The 19,838-nt window shown below is 38.5% G+C and overlaps 1 protein-coding gene across 1 annotated transcript in view; it reads right to left on the bottom strand.

Annotated features, from left to right (window-relative positions):
* Positions 1-19,838, bottom strand: part of EPHA8 (EPH receptor A8) — a 261,148-nt gene that overhangs the window by 1,166 nt on the left and 240,144 nt on the right. Inside the window, 5 exon segments of the mRNA XM_053690913.1 lie at positions 182-351; positions 3,355-3,545; positions 5,446-5,595; positions 12,439-12,648; positions 16,278-16,339. Of these exon segments, the coding sequence (XP_053546888.1) occupies positions 182-351; positions 3,355-3,545; positions 5,446-5,595; positions 12,439-12,648; positions 16,278-16,339 (783 nt within the window).

Raw genomic sequence — 19,838 nt, 5'->3', positions numbered from 1 at the left:
AGATACAGGACGTATATATACAGAACCTAAGGAACACAGAATGTTATGAAATTATGAGCTCTATCAAGGCAATAATACATAGCTAAGATAGAGCACTATTATAAAAATATGATGCAGAAGGAACTAGGGGCTCTGCTTTTTGCACATTTTAAGATAGCACCCAATCGTGTGCTTGTGCAACTTTGTACTTACTCTATGTTCATTCGCATCACCATTCCTAAAGAAGAATATCCACCCATAACAAAGTTTTCCTTGTAAGACCCCATCTTAATGGAGTCCAGCCAGTCGTCAACTGTAGCACAACTGGCAAAATCAAAAATTCCCTCTGTCCAAACGGGGGGTGCGGTGAAGCTGTAATCAGAATGGAAAAGGTTACATTTCTGTGGTTTAAGATAATTTTCATTGAATATAGCCTTATGCTTACAGCAAAAACATTCTGAACATTGAAAGACATTCATTTTCAAAACTATTTGCTGAAGTCAAATAATAGATGTTGAGGCTAATTCCAATTCTTCTAATCGCATTTATATGCGTTTTTTTCTTTTACTTCTCTTCCGTATTTTTCAAGTCATGAATAATCACAATGCAGACGATAACACCCATTTCGGTAACAGAAAAACTTCAGATCAGATATTGTGACTAGATAGTATATTTATATATATCAATACAATATATGGTCTATTCATTCATTACAACTATATTCAGCACTATTGTATAGTTCTGCAGTATTGGGCGGAACAGAGATCTACATACTATATGTGTCTGTATTTAATAGATGGATAACAGCTAACAGGATCTGCAGGAAACACGAGAAAATGGAAATTACAACCGCCACTTCAAGAAATGGTGTTTACCAATCACGCTATGTTTTTGTTTCATACTCGCATCTATGGAATTGTAAAATACGGTATTCTTGTCTTTTCTGGCGACGACTAAAACAGAATGAAGGTACCTTTAAGTGACGTCATCCAAGATGGCGTCCCTTAGATTCCGATTGGCTGATATAATTCTATCAGCCAATCGTAATTAAGGTTGAAAAAATCCTATTGGCTGTTGCAATCAGCCAATAGGATTGAGCTGGCATTCTATTGGCTGATTGGAACAGCCAATTGAATGCGAGCTCAATCCTATTGGCTGATTGCAACAGCCAATAGGATTTTTTCAACCTTAATTCCGATTGGCTGATAGAATTCTATCAGCCAATCGGAATCTAAGAGACGCCATCTTGGATGACGTCATTTAAAGGAACCTTCATTCCAAAGAAGCCGTCATCAGAAGAGGATGCTCCGCGTCGGATGTCTGGAAGATGGAGCCGCTCCGCGCCGGATGGATGAAGATAGAAGATGACGTCTGGGTGAAGACTTTGGCCGCTTGGATGAAGACTTCTGCCGGCTTCTTGGAGGATGGATGTTGGATCTTCAAAACTGTAAGTGAATCTTCTGGGGTTAGTGTTAGGAATTTTTAAGGGTGTATTGGGTGGGATTTATTTTTAGGTTAGGGTTTGGGCTGCAATAGAGCTAAATGCCGTTTTAAGGGCAATGTCCATCCCAAATGCCTTTTTCAGGGCAATGAGGAGCTTAGGTTTTTTTAGATTAGGTTTTTATTTGGGGGGTTGGTTGTGTGGGTGGTGGGTTTTACTGTTGGGGTGTATTTGTATTTTTTATTTACAGGTAAAGAGCTGATTTCTTTGGGGCAATGCTTTGCAAAAGGCCCTTTTAAGGGCTATTTGTAGTTTATTGTAGGTTAGGGTTTTTATTTATTTTGGGGGGGGCTTTTTTTATTTTCATAGGGCCCTTAGTGTTTGTTATTTTTGTGTAACTTAGTTGTTAGTTTTTTGTAACTTTGTAATTTTTAGTGTAGATTAAAATTATTTGAGTAGGGTTAGGTGTTTAAATATATAATAGTTAATTTAAATTGCAGTTTATTGTAATTTTAGTATAAAAGTTAGGGTAGGTTAATTATTAATTTAATATAGTTTATTGTTATTTTAGTATAATAGTTAGGGTAGATTAAATTAATTAGTTTAATATAGTTTAATGTAATTTTAGTATAATTAGGGTAGATTAAATTAATTAGTTTAATATAGTTTAATGTAATTTTAGTATAATAGTTAGGGTAGATTAAATTAATTAGTTTAATATAGTTTAATATAATTTTAGTATAACAGTTAGGGTAGATTAATTAATAGTTTAATATAGTTTAATTTGAATCTAAAGGTAAGTTTAAATTTATTATAAGATAGGGATGAGTTAATATTTAATATAAAGCTAGCGGGTTGTTAGGTTTAGGGGTTAATAGTTTAATTTAGTTTATGGCGATGTGGGGGGCTGTCAGTTTAGGGGTTAATAGGTTTAGAAGTGGTAGTGATGTGGGAGGCCAGGGGTTTAGGGGTTAATAACTTTATTTAGATGCGATGGGGTCTGGGAGCGGCGGGATAGGGGTTAATAACTTTATGTAAGGTGGCGGGTGGTGTTGATTCCTATAGCATCTGCCGACCTCCAGGTAGCGGATTGAAAACCAGGTACGCTGGGCCGGAATAGTGGCGAGCGTACCTGGTAGATTTTTGTTAACTTGCAAAAGTAGTCAGATAGTGCCGAATTTGCATTCGGAACATCTGTAATAACGTATAGCATCGATCTGTGTCGGACTGAGACCAGTGGATCGTATGTTACGTCACAAAACTATACTTTTGCCGGTCTGTAGCCTTTGATAAATAAGGCGAATCAAGCTCTCCACAATTAAGCTGCGGAATTCCAGCGTATTTGCAATTGACGGCTTGATAAATAGGCCTCACAGACTCAGTTAACCCCTTATAACCCATTTTTTTTTCAGTGAAAAGCATCTATTACAGGCTGTTTCATGTCCCATTGTGGTAAAAATTCGATCAAATATTGTGTTTGTTAACAATCTTGGCTGTGTTTGACTCAAAAAGATTGTGATCACTTTGATAGTAAAAAAATAACAATTGAAATTGAAAAGATTGGAATCGACTCTATTGTTTCTTGTTGTATCCTTTTATTCTATCATTATCCCCTAGTGACTAAATCCGGTGTCATCTAGACACTTAGCAGCTAGAATATGGTGTCACTATGTCAGCAAGCACATGATAACCTAGTATAGTCCGTCCTGAAACCCTATAGGATGTTGGAAACTACATGTTACCAACATATGTCAGCAAACTGAGAAAAAAAAAAAAAAAAAAAAGTAAGAGCTGTTACAGATAAATCTGAGATTAACAGAGGATAACTGTATAACTACAACTGTTTTGAGCAAAGACATATTATTCAATATCAAATATGAATAATGACATTGACTTAATTATATTTTCTTTGAAAACACCAAATCTGCACCTACCGATTCACTGTTGCACTGGCTTTGAGATTCTCTGGATTCCTGATGAGTTTATCCAAAATGCTGACAATGAGCGAGAATCGAGGACGCTCATTTCGGTCTCTTTGCCAACAATCCAACATGAGTTGGTGCAGTGCAGTGGGACATCCCATCGGGGAAGGAAGACGATATCCTTCTTCTACTGAATTAATCACCTAGAGACAAAATACCCTTCTATACCAGTATGCTCTTCAACAAAGAATACAGAAAAAATACAATTTGATAAAAAATGAAATTAGAAAGTTTTTAAAATTGCATCTCTATTTGAATCATTAAAGTTTAATTTAGACTTTCATGTCCCTTTAAGAACAATGCAACCTAGCTGCTTAGGATCCTTAACAACAGGGAACTCTGCTGTAAGAGCAGGTACAAAGCATGCAGTATCACTAATAATCCTAGCTGATCCTCTATCTGCAGGCAGAAATCAAAGACTCTTGAATTCCATCATCTTTTTTTATTGAATTATCTTTTAAGAACCTTCCTTTCTGCATCTTCACCTTGTGTACCTCCCTTGCTTTATCCCTCATGTACCGCTAATATAATACTTTGTTATGCACGGGTGTATATAGCATATACTGTTCACACATTTTATCCAGCCACCTTCTTCTCTTACTCTCGCTAATATCCTACCATCTCCCGTCATAATTATTTATCCAATCTTCACTCCCTCTTAATTCTCCTGCTCATCAGTTGCCCACACTTCTCCCTAGAGTTACCAGCTACCCTCAATAAATATACTGGACTAGCAGAGGGGGGCCGAAGAGTGTTAATAGGGACTGTTATTGGACCTAATTTAAGTCCCATTGCCCTGAAGCCCCTGTCAGTTACATGCTGCCTCAGACCTCAGATCAAATATCAAGCCCTAGAGCCCTTGTCAGCCACATGCCTAGGGCCTTATAATGTCTTAATGTGGCTCCACAGGGACCAGTAAAAGAATCAGCAAGCAATTCAAAGAGTAAGCATTCACATGAAAGGTCAGGCAGCATATGTTTGTTCATAAAGAATATATCAAAGGCTAAAGTAAAAATTATCCTCAGAACAGAGATAATAAAAAGATTCTAAAAGACCAGGACAACCAAGGAATGGGAAATCCAAGCTAGGATGTAAAGCCCCCAAAAAATGCTTCAAACAAGATATGTAGACATAGTGCACATCTGATAATACAGAGTGATGCACAGTAGAGTTCATGAGACTATTGGAGAATGTCAGTCAAGAAGCAGTGAAGTTGGTACTAGGGAGTGTTGTTTAACCCAGTAACAAGCCAGGTAACCCAGGGCCTGTGGATTGATGAAGAGTGAGGTAATGTCACTCACTAAAAACAGGAATGGGATTGGTTAAAAATGATGAATGTATTTGATGAAGGATTTAATTTTGAGTTAGATGTTTCAGAACTACATTTCCCATGATGCTTAGGCACTTTGAAGTACAGTCGAGGATCATGCGAAATGTAGTACTGGAACATCTGGAGTGCCAAGGTTTGCCATCACTGTTCTAGGCAATAAAATTAGGTGGCAAAAAGTTGGCCATTTTAAATGGTCAGTGGAATAATGGTTAGTGTACATGGATGTCATCACGCACATACACAATAACAGCACACACAATGACAAAATGACTGGTAACACAGGCACTTCATAATTTTTTCTGGTTCTTCTCTTGCCAGTTAAAGGTACAACTTTCTATAATGTAATCAGTATCCCCTTTCGTTGAAATTAGAACTTTGTGTGCTTTATTATATATCAAGTTATATTATGAAACTGCTGATTATTATTACAGAATGTAGATGCAGAATCCAAACTGCTAGTGGCCCTAGAAGGGTTAGCATACATTTAATTTTTTAATGATAACATTTTCCTACATCATGGTATATCTAGCATTTACATGTTTATGTTAAGTGCATGGTCTTCTGAACAAACATCATTTTGTATGTAATATACGCATACTGTACAACATTCCATTGTTTTATAGAAAAAGTTCAGCAGAAAAAGAGTTAAAGAAGAAGTATATAACAGACAGAAGCTACACAGGAATGCACTGAACGTTGTAGAGTCTACTTACATCTCTATTGCTCATATTCCAATATGGCCTCTCTCCGTAGGCAAGAACCTCCCACATAACAATGCCATAGCTCCACACATCACTTGCTGAAGAGAATTTGCGGTATGTGATGGCTTCAGGTGCTGTCCAACGGATGGGAATTTTGCCACCCTAAAAAAAAAATTTTTTAGAATCTCCTGGATGTAACATAAAACTGAAAAGAACTAAGAATAAAGAACAATCTTAAGATGAGAAAGTTGGAGATCACATTAGAACTATTTGTTTTCACTTGTCCTCAACCCAATGATTTCAATACTGTTCATGCTCGTATAATGCACAGAAATTCATCTACGGCTAATAATACCATAAATAAGAGCTCAAAATGCCTTAACTGAGAACTAAAATACCATGAATGAGAACTCAAAATACCATAAATGAGAACTCAAAATACCAAAAATGAGAACCCAAAATACCATAAATGAGAACTCAAAATATCTTAAATGAGAATTCAAAATACCATAAATGAGAACTCAAAATATCTTAAACGAGAAGTCAAAATACCATAAATGAGAACTCAAAATATCTTAAATCAGAACTCAAAATACCATAAATGAGATCTCAAAATACCATAATTGAGAACTCAAAATACCATAAATGAGAACTCATAATACCATAAATGAGAACTCAAAATACCATAAATGAGAACTCATAATACCATAAATGAGATCTCAAAATACCATAATTGAGAACTCAAAATACCATAAATGAGAACTCATAATACCATAAATGAGAACTCAAAATACCATAAATGAGAACTCAATACCATAAATGAGAACTCAAAATACCATAATTGACAATGTGTGATTTGCAAGAAAAGTGAAATGACTTAAACTCATGTTGTATGAAATAAAAAAAGCTTGAATTACTTAGAACAATAAGTCACACATTATTCCCTTAAGACTGCGGCTCCTTAACTGGCACGCCTGCTCTGAGGCTGTGGACAGAAATCCGCCCAAACTTATACGATCGGGCTGATTGACACCCCCTCCTAGCAGCCGATTGGCCTGCGAATCTGCTGGAGGCAGCATTGCACAAGCAGTTCACAAGAACTGCTTGTGCAATGATAAATGAGCGGATCATGTTGGACAGACCGATGATAAATCGGCCCCATATAGAGTACACAAGTTCAGGAGGGCCAGAAAAAATGTTTGGATGAGAGTATTATGACCCCCTCCTTTTAAGATAGACTAGCCTGTCCTAGACCATTATATGAGTGATCCTTATACCATGTGTTATTTAGTATACAGTATTATGACCCTCTCCTATTAGGATAGACTAGATTGTCCTTTTAGGATCAATTTGCTTGTCCTAGACCATTGTATGAGTGATCCTTATACCACGTGTTACGTATCTAGTATACAGTATTATCACCCTCTCCTTTTAGGATAGACTAGCCTGTCCTAGACTATTATATGAGTGATCCTTATACCAGGTGTTATCTATTATACAGTATTATGACCCCCTGCTTTTAGGATAGACTAGCCTGTCCTAGACCATTATATGAGTGACCCCTTATATCAGGTGTTATCTAGTATACAGTATTATAATCCTCTCCACTTAGGATAGACTAGCCTGTCCTAGACCATTATATGAGAGATCCTTTTACCAGGTGTTATCTAGTATACAGTATTATGACCCCCTCATTTTAGGATAGACTAGATTGTCCTAGACCATTATATAAGTGATCCTTATACCAGGTGTTATCTAGTATACAGTATTATGATCCCCTCCTTTTAGGATACACTAGCCTGTCCTAGACCATTATATGAGTGATCCTTATACCAGGTGTTATCTAGTTTACAGTATTATGAACCCCTACTTTTAGGATCAATTTGCTTGTCCTAGACCATTGTATGAGTGATCCTTATTCCAGGTGTTATCTAGTATACAGTATTATGACCCCCTCCTTTTAGGATTGACTAGCTTGTCCTAGACAATTATATGAGTGATCATTATACCAGGATCTATACAGACTTAAAGTACTGGTGTTTTCTAGTATACAGTATTATGACCCCCCTCCTTTTTGGATAGACCAGATTGTCCTAAACCATTATATGAGTGACCCTTATACCAGGTGCTATCTAGTATACAGTATTATGAACCCCTTTTAGGATAGACTAGCCTGTCCTAGACCATTATATGAGTGATCCTTATACCAGGTGTTATCGAGTATACAGTATTATGAACCCCTTTTAGGATAGACTAGCCTGTCCTAGACCATTATATGAGTGACCCTTATACCAGGTGTTATCTAGTATACAGTATTATGAACCCCTTTTAGGATAGACTAGATTGTCCTAGACCATTATATGAGTGACCCTTATACCAGGTGTTATCTAGTATACAGTATTATAACTCTCTCCTTTTAGGATATACTAGCCTGTCCTAGACCATTATATGAGTGATCCTTATTCCAGGTGTTATCTAGTATACAGTATTATAACTCTCTCCTTTTAGGATAGACTAGCCTGCCCTAGACCATTATATGAGTGACCCTTATACCAGGTGTTATCTAGTATACAGTATTATAACTCTCTCCTTTTAGGATAGACTAGCCTGCCCTAGACCATTATATGAGTGACCCCTTATACCAGGTGTTATCTAGTATACAGTATTATAACTCTCTCCTTTTAGGATAGACTAGCCTGTCCTAGACCATTATATGAGTGACCCTTATACCAGGTGTTATCTAGTATACAGTATTATAACTCTCTCCTTTTAGGATAGACTAGCCTGTCCTAGACCATTATATGAGTGACCCTTATACCAGGTGTTATCTAGTATACAGTATTATGAACCGTTTCTAGGATAGACTAGCTTGTCCTAGACCATTATATGAGTGACCCTTATACCAGGTGTTATCTAGTATACAGTATTATGAACCCCTTTTAGGATAGACTAGCCTGTCCTAGACCATTATATGAGTGACCCTTATACCAGGTGTTATCTAGTATACAGTATTATGAACCGTTTCTAGGATAGACTAGCTTGTCCTAGACCATTATATGAGTGAGAGACAAGGAAATAATGGAATCCGGCACTTCTTGAAGTCTTTAAGAGCACACAGTTTTTATTGGCAGGTAAAAAGAAAAGCAAAAGTAATGCATAGCAGCCCCAGCAATTGAGTCATTGCGGCACAGCAAACAACGAGTTAGCATGGATGGTGGTCACTAAAGCTATCTAGTATCTAGTATCTAGTATACAGTATTATAAACCCCCTTTTAGGATAGACTAGCCTGTCCTAGACCATTATATGAGTGACCTTTATACCAGGTGTTATCTAGTATACAGTATTATGAACCCCTTTTAGTATAGACTAGCCTGTCCTAGACCATTATATGAGTGACCCTTATACCAGGATCTATACAGAGTCAGAGTACTGGTGTTATCTAGTATACAGTATTATGACCCCCTCCTTTTAGGATAGACTAGCTTGTCCTAGACCATTATATGAGTGATCCTTATACCAGGTGTTATCTAGTATACAGTATTATGACTCCCTCCTTTTAGGATAGACTAGATTGTCCTAGACCATTATATGAGCAATCCTTACACCAGGTATCTAGTATACAATATTATAACCCCCTCCTTTTAGGATACACTAGCCTGTCCTAGACCATTATATGAGTGATCCTTATACCAGGTGTTATCTAGTATACAGTATTATGAACCCCTCCTTTTAGGATCAATTTGCTTGTCCTAGACGATTGTATGAGTGATCCTTATACCAGGTGTTATCTAGTATACAGTATTATGAACCCCTCCTTTTAGGATCAATTTGCTTGTCCTAGACGATTGTATGAGTGATCCTTATACCAGGTGTTATCTAGTATACAGTATTATGACCCCCTCCTTTTAGGATAGACTAGCTTGTCCTAGACAATTATATGAGTGATCATTATACTAGGATCTATACAGAGTCAGAGTACTGGTGTTATCTAGTATACAGTATTATGACCCCCCTCCTTTTTGGATAGAATAGATTGTCCTAGACAATTATATGAGTGATCCTTATACCAGGTGTTATCTAGTATACAGTATTATAAACCCCTTTTAGGATAGACTAGCCTGTCCTAAACCATTATATGAGTGACCTTTATACCAGGTGTTATCTAGTATACAGTATTATGAACCAATTTTAGGATAGACTAGCCTGTCCTAGACCATTATATGAGTGACCCCTTATATCATGTGTTATCTAGTATATAGTATTATGACCCCCCTCCTTTTAGGATAGATTAGCCTGTCCTAGACCATTATATGAGTGACCCTTGTACCAGGTGTTATCTAGTATACAGTATTATGAACCCCTTTTTCAGGATAGACTAGCCTGTCCTAGACCATTATATAAGTGATCCTTATACCAGGTGTTATCTAGTATACAGTATTATGAACCCCTTTTAGGATAGACTAGCCTGTCCTTGACAATTATATGAGTGACCCTTATGCCAGGTGTTATCTAGTATACAGTATTATGAACCCCTTTTAGGATAGACTAGCTTGTCCTAGACCATTATATGAGTGACCCTTATACCAGGTGTTATCTAGTATACAGTATTATAACTCTCACCTTTTAGGATAGACTAGCCTGTCCTAGACCATTATATGAGTGACCCTTATACCAGGTGTTATCTAGTATACATTATTATAACTCTCTCCTTTTAGGATAGACTAGCCTGTCCTAGACCATTATATGAGTGAACCTTATACCAGGTGTTATCTAGTATACAGTATTATGAACCCCTTTTAGGATAGACTAGCCTGTCCTAGACCATTATATGAGTGACCCTTATACCAGGTGTTATCTAGTATACAGTATTATAACTCTCTCCTTTTAGGATAGACTAGCCTGTCCTAGACCATTATATGAGTGAACCTTATACCAGGTGTTATCTAGTATACAGTATTATAACTCTCTCCTTTTAGGATAGACTAGCCTGTCCTAGACCATTATATGAGTGAACCTTATACCTGGTGTTATCTAGTATACAGTATTATGAACCCCTTTTAGGATAGACTAGCCTGTCTTAGACCATTATATGAGTGACCCTTATACCAGGTGTTATCTAGTATACAGTGTTATGAACCCTTTTTAGGATAGACTAGCTTGTCCTAGAGCATTATATGAGTGACCCTTATACCCGGTGTTATCTAGTATACAGTATTATGAACCCCTTTTAGTATAGACTAGCCTGTCCTAGACAATTATATGAGTGATCCTTATACCAGGATCTATACAGAGTCAGAGTACTGGTGTTATCTAGTATACAGTATTATGACCCCCTCCTTTTAGGATAGACTAGCTTGTCCTAGACCATTATATGAGTGATCCTTATACCAGGTGTTATCTAGTATACAGTATTATGACCCCCCTCCTTTAGGATAGACTAGATTGTCCTAGACCATTATATGAGTGATCCTTATACCAGGTGTTATCTAGTATACAGTATTATGACCCCCTCCTTTTAGGATAGACTAGCCTGTCCTAGACCATTATATGAGTGATCCTTATACCAGGTGTTATCTAGTATACAGTATTATGAACCCCTCTTTTTAGGATCAATTTGCTTGTCCTAGACCATTGTATGAGTGATCCTTATACCAGGTGTTATCTAGTATACAGTATTATGACCCCCTCCTTTTAGGATAGACTAGCATGTCCTAGACAATTATATGAGTGATCATTATACCAGGATCTATACAGAGTAAGAGTACTGGTGTTATCTAGTATACAGTATTATGACCCCCCTCCTTTTTGGATAGAATAGATTGTCCTAGACAATTACATGAGTGATCCTTATACTAGGTGTTATCTAGGATACAGTATTATGAACCCCTTTTAGGATAGACTAGCCTGTCCTTGACCATTATATGAGTGACCTTTATACCAGGTGTTATCTAGTATACAGTATTATGAACCAATTTTAGGATAGACTAGCCTGTCCTAGACCATTATATGAGTGACCCTTATATCAGGTGTTATCTAGTATATAGTATTATGACCCCCCCTCCTTTTAGGATAGACTAGCCTGTCCTAGACCATTATATCAGTGACCCTTGTACCAGGTGTTATCTAGTATATAGTATTATGAACCCCTTTTTGGATAGACTAGCCTGTCCTAGACCATTATATAAGTGATGCTTATACCAGGTGTTATCTAGTATACAGTATTATGAACCCCTTTAAGGATAGACTAGCCTGTCCTAGACCATTATATGAGTGACCCTTATGCCAGGTGTTATCTAGTATACAGTATTATGAACCCCTTTTAGGATAAACTAGCTTGTCCTAGACCATTATATGAGAGACCCTTATACCAGGTGTTATCTAGTATACAGTATTATAACTCTCTCCTTTTAGGATAGACTAGCCTGTCCTAGACCATTATATGAGTGACCCTTATACCAGGTGTTATCTAGTATACAGTATTATGAACCCCTTTTAGTATAGACTAGCCTGTCCTAGACCATTATATGAGTGACCCTTATACCAGGATCTATACAGAGTCAGAGTACTGGTGTTATCTAGTATACAGTATTATGAACCCGTTTTAGGATAGACTAGCCTGCCCTAGACCATTATATGAGTGACCCATATACCAGGTGTTAACTAGTATACAGTATTATAACTCTCTCCTTTTAGGATACACTTGCCTGTCCTAGACCATTATATGAGTGACCCTTATACCAGGTGTTATCTAGTATACAGTATTATGAACCCCTTTTAGTATAGACTAGCCTGTCCTAGACCATTATATGAGTGACCCTTATACCAGGATCTATACAGAGTCAGAGTACTGGTGTTATCTAGTATACAGTATTATGAACCCGTTTTAGGATAGACTAGCCTGTCCTAGACCATTATATGAGTGACCCGTATACCAGGATCTACACAGAGTCAGAGTACTGGTGTTATCTAGTATGAATAGATGTAAAAGTAATGCAGCTTTGTACCGTTGTTGTGTAGGCCGCATCAGGATCATCCTCCAGTATCCGTGATAGGCCAAAATCAGAGACTTTGCACACCAGATTACAATTGACTAGAATGTTACGGGCTGCCAGGTCACGGTGGACGTAGCCCAAGTCCGAGAGGTACTTCATTCCTGATCCTATACCCCGTAATATGCCCACCAGCTGGATAATAGTAAACTGCCCATCACGGCTCTGAAAATACAAATAAAAGTTTTTCTTATGACTTTTTCTTTGCACAACAGTAAAACATTAATATTATATAATTTGTTACTTTGTACCAAACTGCATTTAAATAGTTGGTACAAAGGTACTACAAAATATTAATATTATACCATTAGTGTTCTGTGCACCTTGATCCTTGTTCATGCCCCACACTCAACAAAACAGAGATTAACGGGGCAGTAAACATCTTAAAATGTGTATAATAAAATAAAAATAAGGTCACACAAAACTGTGCAAACACAGGACCTAGGCAAAACTGTACAAACTGCCCCAAAGCAATACGCTATAAACCTACAGCAAAGTAAAGCCACAGAAATTATGTTTTTAAAGCAAAAAAAACCCAAAAAACCTCTGTATCTGTAAGGTAATGGAAACTTCTCATGATCCTATGTACAAATTTTTAAATTAATAATTAATGTATTGGCACTTTATATTAAAACTTTGCTTTTAAAACACATATATACAGTATACATACATTAATAGTATATATATATATATATATTATATATATATATATATATATATATATATATATATATATATGTATATATATATATATGATTTTGGGGCGTGATACAATACAATATAGAGTGCATGATACAATATAGAGTATCATGTCCGCCGCACATCGATAAATGCCAACAGCATAACCTGTCAGCATTTATCATTGCACAAGCAGTTCTTGTGAACTGCTTGTGCAATACCGCCCCCTGCAGATTGGCCGCTAGTAGGGGGTGTCAATCAGCCAGATCGTATAGGATCGGGTGGATTGATGTTTGCAGTCTCAGAGCAGGCGGACAAGTTATGGAGCAGCGGTCCATAACTGCTAAAGCTTCATTCGGAGCTTGATAATTCGGCCCCTATAAGTTACACTTGTATTCTTTTCTGTTCTCATAGCAGATGTTCTTATCTAGAAAGAGTGGGATGTAACATTCCAAGAGACAGATAGTGCTAGGCTAGTGTGCGAATATTTGCTTGTTATGAGAAAAACTCTTATTTTGCCAAAACGCTTGACACATCTGGAAACCTGGAGATTTAATTATTAGAATTGCTAAGGGAGGCTAGGGAGTCTGCTAGGAAACATCTGGGAGAGAAGTCTGATACAGCATCTGTGAGATTAGTTGCCTGTATTCTACTGAATTATGATGACTTTCTGAGCTGCTATTAATGCCTTATTCGAAACCCGATAAGTAATGCAATTATAGTTTAATTACTGCTTAGTGTAAACATTATGTTTTAGTACATGTACAAGCTTTATGCGCCGGCTCCTAAGCTTTACATTCCTGCTTTTTAAATAAAGATAGCAAGAAAACAAAGAAAAATTGATAATAGGAGTATGTTAGAAAGTTGCTTAAAGTTGTATGCTCTATCTGAATCATTAAAGCAAAATTGTGGGGTTTAGTATCCCTTTAAAGTAATTGCTGATGCAATATATGCTCTTTGAACAGGTGCTGGGTTTGAATGTAGGTGCAAAGTGTATATGTACATATGCTAAGTGACCAGTCAATGCAGTTACAGAAATATTCATTACTTGTAATAGAAACATTGGGGCCTATTTATCAAGTCGTCAACTTACTTGCATTCGACGGCATCAATACGCTCGCCTAAGATCACCTAATATCGCTGCCCGCGGACGCTCTCCAAAGGTACCAAAAAAGCTATCAAAAAGCTGCGCACCAAATACGGGGCGTTGAGCAGCGGACTGTTGTTAACTAACAGTCATTGATCTCGCTGCTCTTTGGCTTTTTCCCAGCTTTATTGGTATACTGTCACTAAACACTGCCACTATACTATATACAAACAACCCCCCCAACAGTAAAACCCAAGGACCACTTCTGCCCGTCTGGAGGACCACTTCTGCCGGATTCGTTGAGGACATCTTGCCGCTTGGATGAAGACGTCTCCCGGTAAGTGAATCTTCATGGGGTTAGTGTTTTTTTTTTTTTAAGGGTGTATTGGGAGGGTTTATTTTTTAGGTTAGGGCTTTGGGCCTGCAAAAGAGCTAACTGCCCATCCAAATGCCCTTTTCAGGGCAATGGGGAGCTTAGGTTTTTTTAGTTAGTAATTTATTTGCAGGGTTGGTTGTATGGGTGGTGGGTTTTACTGTTGGGGGGGGTTGTTTGTATTTTTTTTTCCAGGTAAAAGAGCTGATTACTTTGGGGCAATGCCCCGCAAAAGGCCCTTTTAAGGGCTATTGGTAGTTTAGTTTAGGCTAGGGTTTTTTTTATTTTGGGGGGCTTTTTTATTTTGATAGGGCTATTAGATTAGGTGTAATTAGTTTAAATATCTGTAATTTGTTTTTTATTTTCTGTAATTTAGTGTTTGTTTTTTTGTACTTTAGCTAATTTAATTTAATGTATTTAATTGTTGTTAGTTTATTTAATTTGTTTAGTGTTAGGTGTTATTGTAACTTAAGTTAGGTTTTATTTTACAGGAACTTTTGTATTTATTTTAGCTAGGTAGTTATTAAAAAGTTAATAACTATTTAGTAACTATTCTACCTAGTTAAAATAAATACAAACTTGCCTGTGAAATAAAAGTAAACCCTAAGATAGCTACAATGTAACTATTAGTTATATTGTAGCTAGCTTAGGGTTTATTTTACAGGTAAGTATTTAGTTTTAAATAGGAATAATTTAGTTAATGATAGTAATTTTATTTAGATTTATTTAAATAATATTTAAGTTAGGGGGTGTTAGGGTTAGACTTAGGTTTAGGGGTTAATAACTTTAATATAGTAGCGGTGACGTTGGGGGCGACAGATTAGGGGTTAATAAATTTAGGTAGGTGGCGGCGATGTTAGGGGTGGCAGATTAGTGGTTAATAAGTATAAAGTAGGTGGTGGTCGTGTCGGGGCGGCAGATTAGGGGTGTTTAGACTCGGGGTTTATGTTAGGGTGTTAGGTGTAAACATAACTTTTATTCTCCCATAGGAATCAATGGGATATCGGGAAGCAGCAAACACAAGCTTTGCTGCTTTCAGACTCCCATTGATTCCTATGGCATCCGCCGCCTCCAGGTACGCTGGGCCTGGAATAGTGGCGAGTGTACCTGGTAGTTATTTGATAAGTAGTCAGAAAGTGCCGAATTTGCATTCGGAACATCTGTAGTGACGTAAGCATCGATCTGTGTCGGACTGAGACCGGCGGATCGTATGTTACGCCACAAATTCTACTTTTGCCGGTCTGTAGCCTTTGATAAATAAGGCGAATCAGGCTCGCCCCAATTACGCTGCGGAATTCCAGCGTATTTTTGGTTGACGGCTTGATAAATATGCCCCATTGTGCTTGTCTTGTGTGTCTCGAAACCGCTGCTTCATTATTGAACTCCATTAAATACATTTTGAATCATACACACTGCACCTAAATAAAACCATAGAAAATGCACAAAGCAAAATGTTACAAACTTACAGCAAAGTTAGACCAAAACTGTGAAAAAGAACTGAAATAGATGTGTATTATGAAGTGTTCTATTGTTGGAGATAAGCACAAGCTTAATCAATAGAAACATGTCTACCTTTATGTATGTCTTTTATGGATCCTTATCTCAGGCTGCTACCTAACAATAGTGATCTCTGAAATAATAATGTCCTGTCCTTACCCTGAGAAACGAGTCCAAAGAACCGTTCTCCATGTATTCTGCTACAATCATTGTTAGCTTGCCTGAAAAAGAAGAGAGGAAATGCTAAACAAAAAGAGTTTAATTAAGTTAGTGCTGGAAATAATTTGGAACTAGCATTATAATAACACGAGAGACACAGCTTTAAAGTAATTTCTTTCTAATGATACTGTGAGTCCACGGATCATCTAATTACTATTGGGAATATCCCTCCTGCCCAGCAGGAGGCGGCAAAGAGCACCACAGCAAAGCTGTTAAATATCACCTCCCTTCCCTCTAACCCCAGTCATTCTCTTTGCCTACGTTAGAGCAAGGAAGTGGTAAAGTTAGGTGTCTGGAAAGATTCTTCAAGCAATATTTTATTATTTTTTAAGTAGTGCAAGATTGTGCTGCTTTGTCCTAGGTTGTAGCCATAGTCCACATCAGTCTCTTCAGTAGAGCAGTGGTGGCTTTTAAACAATGGGAACTTGTGGGGTACAATCCTCACTGTGCCTCCCATGTAGTAAATGCTGCCCTAATACTGAAAGCCTGAGTAAGATTACTCAGTCTTTATTTCTGTTTCCACAGGTCCATGTGAGGGAGAAGACCTCTCAAACCTAGTAAGCTGCCTTGCTGCCAGGCAGACTTTATTGAGGTAAGTGCTATTTTTATTTTTCTGGGGCTGTACAGGAAAAATATGGCACTTTACTATTCATTTTTAATGGGACACTGAATAATAATAATGTTTTAGGCAGTGGTGCAGGCACTGGGGACGAGGAGATGGGCTCATTTTATGGTGGTTTGTGTTTACTTGCTCCCAGCGGGTTTTTACATTAATGTAATCATGCTGACCGTGAGTTTAGTGCGTTACGCTCATGATGGACGGGGCTAACTGACGCACTGAAAATTTCCTTTTTGTGCTCTTTTCTTCTCTTCCTGTGTACGGAGGGGTGTAATTTCTTTGCAGTTACAGGGGCCTAGCTATCAAGCTCCGAAAGGAGCTTGACAGTCCGTGTTTCTGGCGAGTCTTCAGACTCACCAGAAACAGCAGTTATAAAGCAGCGGTCACAAAGACTGCCACAATTGCCTACGAGTACGATCGGGTTGATTGACACCTCCCTGCTTGCGCCAATTGGCCGCGAGTCTGCAGGGGGCGGCGTTGCACCAGCAGCTCTTGTGAGCTGCTGGTGCAATGCTGAATACGGAGAGCGTATTGCTCTCCGAATTCAGCGAGGTCTTGCGGACCTGATCCGCACTGTCGGATCAGGTCCGCAAGACCTTTGTTAAATAGGGGCCACAGTCTCAGGGCTTACAAGTGACGAACCTTGTGTTTATTGCTCCGGTTTGAGTCCGGAACCCATCTGTGATCTATTGGCTCCGTTTTTTCCAGCAGGACAGGTAGGCACCTCAGCAAGATCTAAAGCTGAGGTGTAGAGGCTGTCAGGGGTTATTTATTCAAAGCATTTTTTGTTACACAGTAGATTAAAGTCTGTGCAAGATGTTACATGTACTTTATGTTTGGATGCTAATGTTGAACCACCAATCCCTTTTTGTTCCTCATGTATTAAGAGAACATTAAATTATAGGGATAGACTTTTTGATTCTGAGCAAACATTGTCTAGTAAGGATGCTGTTCTCCTCAGGTGTCCCAAATACTATCATCCACACATACAGTGCCCTGCGCTTCCTCTCAAGCTCCGCCTGGAGTGACTTTGCAAGACATCGCTTCCCTAATGTCTTCTGCGGTATCTGATGCATTGTCTGCTTTTCCCATGCTGCAGGGAAAGCGCAAGAGGAAATGTAAAGAATCAGTACGTACGGTTTCTGACACGGTCGTGGCTATTCCGAATGTTCCCTCCCAAAAATCTGAGGAGGATGATACTTCAGTAGCATCTGAGGGTGAAATCTCAGACTCAGACAGTGTAGTTCCTTCTTCTGACGCTGAAGTTGTATCCTTCAGGTTTAAGCTGGAACACCTTTGTTTACTACTTAAGGAGGTTTTGGCTACCTTGGACGACCCTGACACTACTGTCGCAGTCAATCCTAAGAAGTCTAGTAAACTTAACAAGTATTTTGATGTACCTTCCATGGTGGAGGTTTTTCCCATACCAGATCAGGCTACAGAGATTATTGCTAGGGAATGGGAGAGACCGGGTATCCCTTTTTCTCTATCCTCTATTTTTAAGAAGATGTTTCCTATTGCTGACTCTATCAAGGAGTCTTGGCAGACGGTCCACAAGGTGGAAGGGGCAATTTCCACCTTAGCTAAGAGAACCACTATTCCTATAGAGGATAGCTGCTTTTTCAAAGATCCTATAGATAAAAAGTTGGAGGGGTTGCTCAAAAAGATGTATGTACACCAGAGCTTACAATGGCAACCTGCGGTGTATATTGCTACCGTTACTAGTGCGGCGGCATACTGGTTTGATGCGTTGTCTGATTCTATTTAGACAGACACTCCTCTTGAAGAGATCCAGGATAGGATCAAGGCCCTTAAGTTAGCCAATTTTCTTATTATGGATGCTTCCCTTCAAGTTATCAAACTGGGAGCAAAGATTTCTGTTTTTTCCGTACTGGCCCGCAGAGCTTTATGGTTGAAATCCTGGTCTGCGGATGTGTCATCTAAGTCTAAGCTTCTGGTGATCCCTTTCAAGGGTAAGACCTTGTTTGGTTTGGCAGAGATTATTTCTGACATTACGTGAGGAAAGGGTAATTTCCTCCCTAAGGATAAGAGGAATAAACAGAAAAGACGTCAGAGTAATTTTCGTTCCTTTCAAAACTTCAAGGGTACACTTTCCTCTCCCTCTAACAAGCAGGAACAGCTCAAGCCTTGCTGGAAGCCTAACCAGTCTTGGAACAAGGGAAAGCAAACTAAGAAGCCTGCTAATGACTCAAAGTCAGCATGAAGGACCTGCCCCCAATCCGGGACCGGATCTTGTGGGGGCCGACTTTCCTTCTTTGCTCAGGCTTGGGCTCGGGATGTTCAGGATCCCTGGGTGGTGGACATTGTGTCTCAGGGATACAAACTAGAGTTCAAGACCTTCCCTGCCATGGGCATGTTTCTGCTTTCAAGATTATCTGTAGACCAGATAAAAAGAGAGGCGTTCTTATACTGTGTTCGGGACCTATCCAACCTGGGACTGATAGTTCCTGTTCCAAGACAGGAACAAGGTCTGGGATTTCACTCCAATCTGTTTGTGGTTCCCAAAAAAGAGGGAACTTTCAGGCCAATCTTAGATCTCAAAAGTCTAAACAAATTCCTCAGAGTACCGTTCTTCAAGATGGAAACTATTCGTTCCATTCTTCCCTTGGTTCAAGAGGGTCAATTTATGACAACGGTAGATTTAAAGGATGCGTACCTACATGTTCCCATCCACAGGGATCATCACAGGTTTCTGAGGTTCGCATTCCTAGACAAACACTTCCAGTTTGTGGCTATTCCATTTGGCCTTGCCACAGCTCCCATAATTTTTTCAAAGGTTCTGGGATCCCTGTTGGCGGTGCTCCAGTTGCAGGGCATTGCAGTGGCGCCTTATCTGGACGACATTCTGGTTCAGGCACCAT

Source organism: Bombina bombina, chromosome 8 (genome assembly GCF_027579735.1).
Source record: "Bombina bombina isolate aBomBom1 chromosome 8, aBomBom1.pri, whole genome shotgun sequence".
NCBI classification, from domain to species: domain Eukaryota; kingdom Metazoa; phylum Chordata; class Amphibia; order Anura; family Bombinatoridae; genus Bombina; species Bombina bombina.
The sequence above is the reverse complement of the archived record's forward strand: the minus strand, read 5'-3'. Positions and strand labels throughout refer to the sequence as shown.